The sequence below is a fragment of the Thermomyces lanuginosus genome (genome assembly GCF_041956635.1).
Source record: "Thermomyces lanuginosus strain ATCC 200065 unplaced genomic scaffold VTN49scaffold_22, whole genome shotgun sequence".
Lineage (NCBI taxonomy): Eukaryota > Fungi > Ascomycota > Eurotiomycetes > Eurotiales > Trichocomaceae > Thermomyces > Thermomyces lanuginosus.
Genome location: NW_027192356.1, coordinates 2,319,889 through 2,329,256, shown reverse-complemented (window position 1 = coordinate 2,329,256; position 9,368 = coordinate 2,319,889). Strand labels below are relative to the sequence as shown.

General features: G+C 50.5%; 4 protein-coding genes across 4 annotated transcripts; 1 reads left to right on the top strand and 3 right to left on the bottom strand.

Moving 5' to 3' along the window:
- Window positions 1-1,013: 1,013 nt before the first annotated feature.
- On the bottom strand, window positions 1,014-2,909 carry VTN49DRAFT_1879 (uncharacterized protein; the record flags this gene model as incomplete). The annotated part of the gene is made up of 3 exons (XM_069409541.1): window positions 1,014-1,539; window positions 1,607-2,380; window positions 2,485-2,909. The coding sequence occupies 3 exons, from the start codon at window positions 2,907-2,909 to the stop codon at window positions 1,014-1,016; spliced, it is 1,725 nt and encodes a 574-aa protein (XP_069270918.1).
- A 751-nt stretch (window positions 2,910-3,660) lies between these two features.
- Window positions 3,661-6,143, top strand: VTN49DRAFT_1878 (uncharacterized protein; the record flags this gene model as incomplete). Its single annotated transcript, XM_069409540.1, has 7 exons — window positions 3,661-3,781; window positions 3,880-4,118; window positions 4,248-4,323; window positions 4,380-4,579; window positions 4,631-4,691; window positions 4,739-5,085; window positions 5,139-6,143. The coding sequence occupies 7 exons, from the start codon at window positions 3,661-3,663 to the stop codon at window positions 6,141-6,143; spliced, it is 2,049 nt and encodes a 682-aa protein (XP_069270917.1).
- A 176-nt stretch (window positions 6,144-6,319) lies between these two features.
- On the bottom strand, window positions 6,320-6,895 carry VTN49DRAFT_1877 (uncharacterized protein; the record flags this gene model as incomplete). The annotated part of the gene is made up of 1 exon (XM_069409539.1): window positions 6,320-6,895. One exon carries the CDS (start codon window positions 6,893-6,895, stop codon window positions 6,320-6,322), a length of 576 nt encoding a protein of 191 aa, XP_069270916.1.
- Window positions 6,896-7,651: 756 nt separating this feature from the next.
- VTN49DRAFT_1876 (uncharacterized protein) lies at window positions 7,652-8,121 on the bottom strand (the record flags this gene model as incomplete). The annotated part of the gene is made up of 4 exons (XM_069409538.1): window positions 7,652-7,843; window positions 7,896-7,937; window positions 8,003-8,044; window positions 8,101-8,121. The coding sequence occupies 4 exons, from the start codon at window positions 8,119-8,121 to the stop codon at window positions 7,652-7,654; spliced, it is 297 nt and encodes a 98-aa protein (XP_069270915.1).
- Between the last annotated feature and the right edge of the window lie 1,247 nt (window positions 8,122-9,368).

Genomic DNA, 9,368 nt, shown 5'->3' with positions numbered 1-9,368 from the left:
GAAATGCTGATGGTTGGTTATGACGGAAGCATTTTCATCGCCAACGAAAAAAAGGTCCCAGCCATGATCGTCCCCGCCAGAGGTACCGCCACTCCGCCGGACGAACGAGTCAACAAACGCAAGGGCAACGGCTTTTCCGCTGATTTGCTTGCTGACTTTGGCGGGCTCTGAAATTTGCTCCGCATTGACTAACTCAACCATGGGGGGTGTGTTTCCTCGGCTTTCGGGGATTAACTATTCAGAACGCTGAACGAGAGACGCGAGAGTCCTCGTCCTCCTTCAATTGGACCGGAACTCCCCCCTCGAAATGCCTCTCCATGAGTCCGTCGGTACGGAGCACTTGCTCCATCAAAAAGTCTAATAACTAGGGTAAACTCAAACTAGCCGACGGGAAGGAATTGCCAGTTGGCCTTCATGCCGAACCACTCCGTGAACAATGCTAGGGTATGCTCCACACGTTGGGACATTCCTCGATTTCACCTATGACGGTGCATGACGCGGCATTCAGCAATTTGCTTCATTTTTTGCTTGTTAATTGCATCGGCGACGACTGTTTCAGAGTCGCTGATCATCTCTCCCAAAGGTCCGCGCGATTTGTGGGGGGTGCCTCTTTTTTACGAAGACGACTCCTAACGATGCCAACAAAAGCGGACTGTTTCGTTTCATATCCCGAAACGAGAAAATGGAGGTTGATCCAGGGGGAAGCAGAGCCTGCACGATGACGAGAGTGGCTCATCTCGGAGATTCGGAATCCCACCATTTTATGAAACATCATGGGTTGGGAACGATCATGGATCTGGGGTTCCACTCTCTCGGTAGTCGGGAGGCTAATGAATCTTAGCTCTTTTGCTAGGGTAGGCTAAAAGGGCGGGCTTTGCAATTTTCTCCATTCTCAAATTATCGAGTTCCATCCTGTAACGCTCCATCTATCAACGGTCAGACTTTCTCAGATAAATTGTCGTAGAGGAATTCGCAGACAGGTTGACGATCATCATCATGGATCAATCAATCAATCAACTTGTTGGTTCCACAAGCAGCACCGCCGCTTCGTACGGCCGTAATGGCCATTGGCGATCGTGGTACTTCTCGCTTATGCCGGAGCTGCTGAGCAGCACCTCCCGGACTTTACCCACCGAGTGCGTTGCCGGATCCCACACAACGGTGTCATCGGTCCAGTTGCAGAGCACCAGTGCCTGCTGATCCGCAAACTGTCGCGTGTACGCAAAGATCTGCTCGTTGGCCGAGTCCAGCATGACGAAGTCGCCGTATACGAAGATGTCGAGATATCGCTTGCGGAGTCCGAGGACGGTTCGCCAGTAATTAAAAACCGAGTTGGGATCGGACAGCTGCGCTTCGGCGTTAATGACGGTATGATTCGGGTTCACACTCATCCACGGCGTCACCGTCGGCGACGTGAAGCCGGCGTGTTTGGCGGCGGACCATTGCATCGGAGTGCGAGCATTGTCGCGCGATTTGCGCTGGTATTGCTCCCGGTAGACCTGGAGGGCCTCGGTGTTCTCGGGATCCTTGGCCAGGTGGCTGCATACATAATCAGACTCAGACCCTATCGATGATACGGGAAAAATCACCGCGTAAGGTAGCTCACCCATTCCAATGATTCAGGCAGTCAATGTCTCGGTATTCTTCCATGCCCCATGCCTTCGGCACGTTTCGCATTCCGAGTTCCTGTCCTTGGTAGATGAACGGAGTGCCCGACATTAAAGTCAGCACCGTTGCGAGCATCTTCGCAGCGGCATTCGTGAACTCGGGCTTTGCACTCGTGTACCGATCGATACACCGAGGCTGGTCGTGGTTTTCCCAATACAACGCATTCCACCCATCATTCTCATACATGAATGTTTGCCAGGAGTTGAACATTTTCTTCAAATCCGTCAATTTCCACGGATTCGGCACGAACTTGTCAAACGGGCCGTGGTCAATATCTACGTGGTCAAACTGGAAGATCATATTGATTTCGTTGCGATCGTATCGCACAGCTTTCAGGACCTCTTCCGGGTCGCGCACGTACGGCATCTCACCGACACTGAATGCATCATATTCTTTGAGAATTTTCCCAATTTCCTGCAGGTATTCGTGCAGGCGTGGCCCATTCGCATAGTAGCAGTATGCCCACTGCCAGATTTGCTCCGGATTCTTGACAGGTGCGTCGGGAAACCTGGGGTCCTTGCTGATGAAGTTGATGACGTCCATGCGGAACCCGTCACATCCTTTGTCCAGCCAGAACCGAATGATATCGTGAGCAGCCTTGCGGACCGGGGGATGCTCCCAGTTGAGGTCGGGCTGTTCCTCTGCGTAGAGATGCAGGTAGTACTCTTGCGTCTTCTCGTCCCATGTCCATGCGCTCCCTGAATGGGGCATGCTTCTCATTAGACGCATTCTACCACAGCCAGGACGGGTCCAAGCTTGCCTTGGAAATGAGAGACCCAGTTGTTTGGTGGATGCCGGTTCCCCTGCGCATCGTACCTCGCGGGTTTCCAGATGTACCAGTTGCGGTACTCATTGTCTTTAGAACTCCTGGATTTCTTGAACCACTCGTGCTGATCACTTGTGTGATTGACCACGAGATCCATCAGGAGCTTCATTCCTCTTTGATGCGCACCTTCAATCAGGCGCTCCACGTCTTCGACTGTCCCATACCGAGGATCGATTTTGTAGTAGTTCGAGATATCGTACCCCATGTCAACCTGCGGGGATTCATAGGACGGACACAGCCATATGATGTCGACACCGAGCTTCTTGATATAATCCAGCTTGGACACGATACCCGGGATGTCCCCGATGCCGTCGTCGTTAGTGTCCTTGAAGGATGCCGGCCATATCTGGTAGACAGAGCATTCCTTCCACCAGGCTCGGTGCAGGGGTTTGTGCATGTGCTTGTTCGATGACATTGTATTTCCCATCACAGCACGGGCTATGATTGTAGGAGTCGTGTCATATTAAAATGGACCACGAGGTGTCGCTGGACAAACTGAACCAGCTTCCATTGCTGTCGAATTCCAACAGACTTCTATCCGTCATCTTGACTCCACGACGAGTGGCGTGGCTCCTGTCATTGCCGGACATGAAATCCGTGAGTTGTGGAGAAGTGGATGGCCCAGCAAGCCTGACCGTACTAAGAATCGATTTCTCTGGCTGGACGTTCTTTAGGAAATCTAGAGGATATGTAAGTTGCGAGAATGCCTGGCGTTTACATGGCTCAATGCAGTGCTTGCCATTCGCTGAAGCTTTCAATTTCAGGTGTCGGACATCAAGCCGTGAGACTACGATGAATTGAAGCTGGTAGTTCCGATGGACAGTACGATATTGGGTCATTCTGCTGGTATTCCCCTGCTTTGCCTGAACAAGATCAAAACGTGTACCCTCCCTTGCGAACACTACGATTCCGACATAGAGAATGAAGCTGACAACAGTGTAGTAGTCAGATCTTGTCGAACGGATCGTTTTATCAATCTTCTGCTCGTAGATAGCCTTCAGCGAATCAGCGATCGGTATTCGCGTTTATATAGGATCAACTATTCCGTTTCAGGACTAGCGCATCATCGCGTCACCTATCAAATCTCGATGTTGGCTTCCCTTCATCACCTCCTTTGAGTCCTTGACAGCTCACAGTTGAACTTTCGAGTTCTCGCTCGTGTCATCATGGCCTATCGTCAAGGCGATTATCGCCATTCTAACGAGTCATACCGCTCGCGCTATGACGACCGCATGTACGATGACAACCCACGATATAGTTCCGGCGGCGCGGGCTCTTCCTCACATGGTAACATTCATACTTCAACATGAAGACCTTCTTGGCTGGCCGTTCAGGGTTGTTCGCGAGCTCGTGCTAATACAGTGATCTGTCCACAATGCAAAAAGACCATGCGTGGACCTCCGGATCAGCATCAGGAGATCGAGATTACTACCGCCGGTCTCCGCCGCCGCGGCGGGGACGGTCTGGATACAGAGACCGCGACCGCGACGGGTATCGCTCGCCGGAGTATCGGAGTCGCAGCAGAAGCCGCACCCGTAGCCGGAGTCGCCGCCGACACTATGGCCCGCCGGAAAGCAGAGAGGTCATCATGGAGGGTCTGCCAATAGATATGCTGGAAGAAGACGTTCGCCTACTCCTTCCCAAGCTGGCTCATCACCGCTAAGCATCCTACGGTGGTCCATTATCTGTTGGGAGAGGCAAGAAGCTGAGTTATGTGCTGGCCGGGCACCGTCCGGTCCATGCGTTTATACAGATTGCGAGAGAGCTCTCAGAGTATTACGGACTGGACAAGTTGGATGATATTCGAGTCATTCGCGACCGGCAAACGAGTATGTTTCACGTCTATTATCCTTTTCCTGATTTTATGCTAACTGAATCACGGCAGAGATCTCGCGGCAGATCGGGTTTCTCCGATTTCCTAGCCTAGATGCTTCTCGTGACTTCATGGACCGAAATGCTCCGTACATCTATTTCCGTGGACCGAACGCTGGGGAGGATGATCGGGGAACCAAAGTCCGAATCGCATACAGCCGGGAGAGGGATGAACGTCGCTCTCGTCCGGAAGGCGAATGGACTTGTCGAATGGTGAGTCACCCACCCTGAACGTGACAATTCGACCCGTGGCTGATTCCGCAGTGCCTCTTTGACAACTTCTCGACTCGTCAGAGATGTTTCCGCTGTCAAGCCGATCGCGCAGGTATGTGATCTGATCTTCACGGATGAATTGCTTGCTGAGGGATTTAGACGCCGAAATGCCCGCCGCTGCCCCTCCGCCCCGTGTCGCCAACAACGGTGACAACGACGTTGCGACAGACAACACCCCGTCCCAATTTATTCTCTTTCGCGGTCTGGAGTCTTCGGTCACCGAAGAACTCTTTGCGAAAGGCGTCGCCAAGCTGTACAAACAATCTCAAAGTGACAACCAACATACATCCGGCGAACAACAACCCAAAGGCGTCAAGCCAACATCATCGTCTAGCGATGCAAACAGTGGCGCAAGAGAAGGTTCTCTGAGACGTGTATTACTGGTGCGCGACCGCCGGACCAACGAAAGCTGGAAGTTTGGGTTCGCCGAATTTGCTACTGTTGATGTACGTTGCCTACGCTGGTATGAAACTGCCGGACTGACGCTCATTGGGTACAGGATGCCAAAGCTGCGCTTAATAAATTCAATTCCATGGAGAAATTTACAATTGCCTCGAGACCCGTCCTCGCAAGCTACATCCATGCAGGAGTATTTGTTCCCGTCCTGAACCCAACCCCAAGTACGGTGCGGTTCACATTCAGCCCGTTGAACAACCCAGATATGAAACTACAGTACTGGGATGAGGAGGGCTATGTGACGGAACTGGTGGTGTCGCGTGAAGACCTGGACAAAAAGCCAAAAGCGGAGTCCAAGACTGGTAAAGAGACGGAGAAGACGAAAAAGAGGAAGACCGAGTCCTCTAGCACCGCACCACCAAAGAAGATGGCCGTCCCGTCCCATCTTCAGTTCTGGTCTGACCGGCATGCCGAATTACATGGGATCCAACGTAAGGACGGCGATGGAAAGGAAGCTGGATCGGGTGGTAGCTCAACATCGGAGCCCGCTGCTCCCCCGAGTCAATCTTATGCTGATTTGAATCGCAACTGCTGCTATCTGTGCATGCGGAAATTCAAGTCGGCTGCAGAAGTGAACCGACACGAGCGACTGAGTGAACTGCATCGCAACAATCTGCAGAACGAGGAACTAAAAGCCAGGGCGCTTGCAAAGCTAGAAAAACACAAGAACGATCCGCCGGTGACTGAATACCGCGACCGCGCCAAGGAACGGCGGCAAGCGTTCGGATCATCCAAACAGACGACCAAGCCCAAGCCGTCCGCTGCCGTCGCAGAGGAGGAACCGGCCCCTGCTCCGACGCAGTCCAAGGGTGCAGCGCTTCTCAGCAAAATGGGCTGGTCTGCCGGATCAGGTCTTGGTGCTCAGGGAACCGGCGTCACGGCGCCAATTCAAACCGAAGCCTATGTGCAAGGTGTTGGGCTGGGTGCCCAAGGCGGCAAACTGGGAGATGCAGCGGAAGAGGCAGAGCGGAAGACGAGGAATCGGTACGAGGAGTTTTTGGAGAAGACAAAGGACCTGGCAAGGGAGAGATATGAGCAAATGTCTTGATATCCTTATGTTGAGATTTGTGTCATTATGTATATCATGGGTTTGCTTTTTCGCTGAGTGAGAAACGATATCCGGGATCAAAGAGAGCCATAAAATCTCCCATGCATAAATCCGTATTGATAATAATACACCAATTGAGAAGTCTTTTTGACGCAAGAAAGAACGATTCCAGGGCATTACCGACCCTTATCGCCCTCGTTTTCCGATCTCCTTTCCCTATTCTTCCTTTCCTTCCTCTCCAACACGCTCGCCACCCATTCCTCCAACTCCTCCTCAGCATCCTGCTCCGTCTTTCCCTCAATCCCCATTCCCGAGCGAACAAACCGCCGCAGATCATCCATCGAATTGATATCTAGCGCATACAACGTACCCCCAACACCCATCATAGCTAGCGAAAGAACATTAATCGTCGCGATATTCAGCGCCTCAAACGCTTCCAGCGGGCCGTTCACACGTGGTTGGTGCAACGGCGCACTGGTGTAGTACGACGGCATGGCGGCCATGCGTCTCCGCGCCAACGATCGTTTTGTGACGATGAGCGAGAGACCGAAAAAGACGGCGCCGCCGAGGAGGAGTTTGAGGTTGTTGTTTATTCGTGGTTTGTTGGTGATTTGGTTATTAGAGGTTTCGGTGTTGGATGGTGTGGGCGGTGGTGGTGTTTGCGATGGTTGTGAGTCTGTCGGGGGTGTCGGATTGGTTTCTTTCGTGTCTCTTGGAGAGGGAGAACCCCACCATCGTGAGAGGAATGACATTGTGGTAGGATGGAGTTCTTCCGGTGGTGCTTTTGGTGGGTTGGAGAGGAGAGAGATCGAATCGATGGACGCGATGCTGGCCCGCAGGAGTCCCGAGGTGGATTTTGACCGTAGGTTATATCAACTTTGTCTCTCCCGTAGCTCACAAAGTCGTTGGAATTATCTGCTTGTACGTTTTCAAAGGGCAATGGTCTTTCGAAGTGCTTGCATTGAGAGTTTCTTGTCCCGCAAGCTTTGAAGCAGTGATGCTCCGACGAGCGGAACCCTCACAGCCAATGAATGCAAATTAATCACGTGATGGATTTTTCGGATTTTATGCCTGAGGCATCGTTATTCACTAAATCAACAGAGAGGTGACAACAGTCTTTGAAATCGAATCGACGGGAGCCAGCTCCTCATATGATACTAATCGAAGTTACGAAGACAACCCAATTAAGATGATTTGCTCTCTTTGACATTGGTATTATCTTTGAAGTCTGTCGTCAATTCAATTCCCTCAAGCACTTTGGTTCACAACAGCCGCGATCAATCTTGCCAGTTCTGAAAGAGCAGCCATGACGTATAAGAGAGCAATATTCTGTTTGGCGGCCACCCGACGACCGATGCTAAAACCACATCTAGTATGTGAATCAAGAAACTAGGGTCTTCAATTCGGCATCAAACTCTTCCTGTCGTCACTGCTCTCGTTGCAGATGTAGCTGGGACAATGGCCATCAATTTCATTCTTGTGGTTAGCTGGCTGTATCTTGTCTTTATTTAGAAAATCTCACGAAGCAGGGTACGATTCGCGGAGCCATAGTCTAATCCAGAGGGCATTAGATCCAGCCCATGCATGAACTCAGAGTCCCTGACATTGAACGCGAATCCTCGACTCTGGGGTGTTTGTACACGTCGGCCAAACTTGTATAGTTTCGTCTCATTGTGGTTAATGCGACGGTATGCTTCGAACTGCTCTCCATTAGCCGTATGCTATGATAAGTTGGCAAATACCCGTTCATACAAGTTTCCTTCTCGGCATCTCCAAATAGGGCTTAACCAGTGCCTGTTTGTCGAGTTTATATGTCAGCTAATGCCATAGCGTTAAGGGTTAGTGCTTGGCTGATTCACAAGCTCCGCATCAGTGGCAGCGTCAAGGATATCAAAGACTTCCTAGAGACATGTCAAGTCAGAGTGGCCATTTGTGCTCTATGTCTTGATCAACATACAATGTCTCCGTTGATCCACATGAACAACACTTGCCCAAGGGTCTGCAGCCAAGTATCTTGATTAGCTATTGATCGGCTTGAAATCATGAGGTTGCGTAACACGGCGGCTAACCACGAAACGTTCGTTCACCCTATTCATCGCTGGAGTTGGAGAAATGTTTCGAGCCGTGATGATAGGAGCGGGGTGCTCTGAAGTTTCAGACTACAGAGGATGATAATGCAGGGATGGAGGCGATGGATGGGACTGAGAAGGTAATGGCGAAGGGATTCGGAGATGAAGAACAGTTCCAGCTCTCATAGCACATGGCGTCTCCCATGATTCCAACACTGTGAAGGATCGCTGGTGTTAAATTCACATTGTCTCCTGTGTGTAACTGGTCACTATTGCTCCATGTGGTGACAGATGATCTGAACTTTTTCGTAAGCTAAGAGAACGGCAGTTTCGAAAATATTTGCGAAGAGTTAAAGCAGAGCTCTGGCTCAGGCATATTTGGACTGCTCTCTGATAGACTGCTACCATAGTATTGACATGAATTCATATGAGAAAGCCCAAACCGTATTCACTGAGACGCGCTATCTGAGTTTCAATTGTGCTATAAATGACGGCTACCCATTGAGTCAGAGTGCCTTGTGTAAAATCAGACGTCAATACTATCTACAAACGCAGTCTTTGTTCCTAGGGACAAGCTCCCAGCAGATATGGGAGCGGATTCATATTTTATTGCCATGAGCTTGATATATTTACCGGTGAGGCGATGACATTTTGAGGGATAACCTGCAGGATGATTTCTAATCTGAAATGCATCGACAGCGCTCATATTTACAGTCGAAAGGTTTTTACATATGAAACTGAGATTCCCGATTTTCTCGTTCTTTTAGAACTGCAAGTTTTCGACTCGAGTCACAGGCCACTTGTACCCAGTAGGGTCCTTTGCTGGCTAATATCGAAAACGAGAAAACCCTGAGAGGCTGACACTGTTACGACCTACCAAAACTCTCTAAAGAGAGAGAAAGAAGGATGAAACAGGTCATAAGGCTGGAAGCAGACCGCTTTGTTGTTGTTTCAGTTTCCTGAATTTAGGGTTTTGGGTTTGGTACATCGGCTCATCGGCCCGTTGGCCCGTCCCGATTCCAGGATGTTGACCGACGCCTCATTGACTGGGCAGCAATTCGTTGGCCTGATTAGACTTGAGAGTTAACTCTGGAATCATCAAAATACCAATAATATGGTTTGGATTTTGTCAAATCTCCTTGCATCTGCCAGTAAG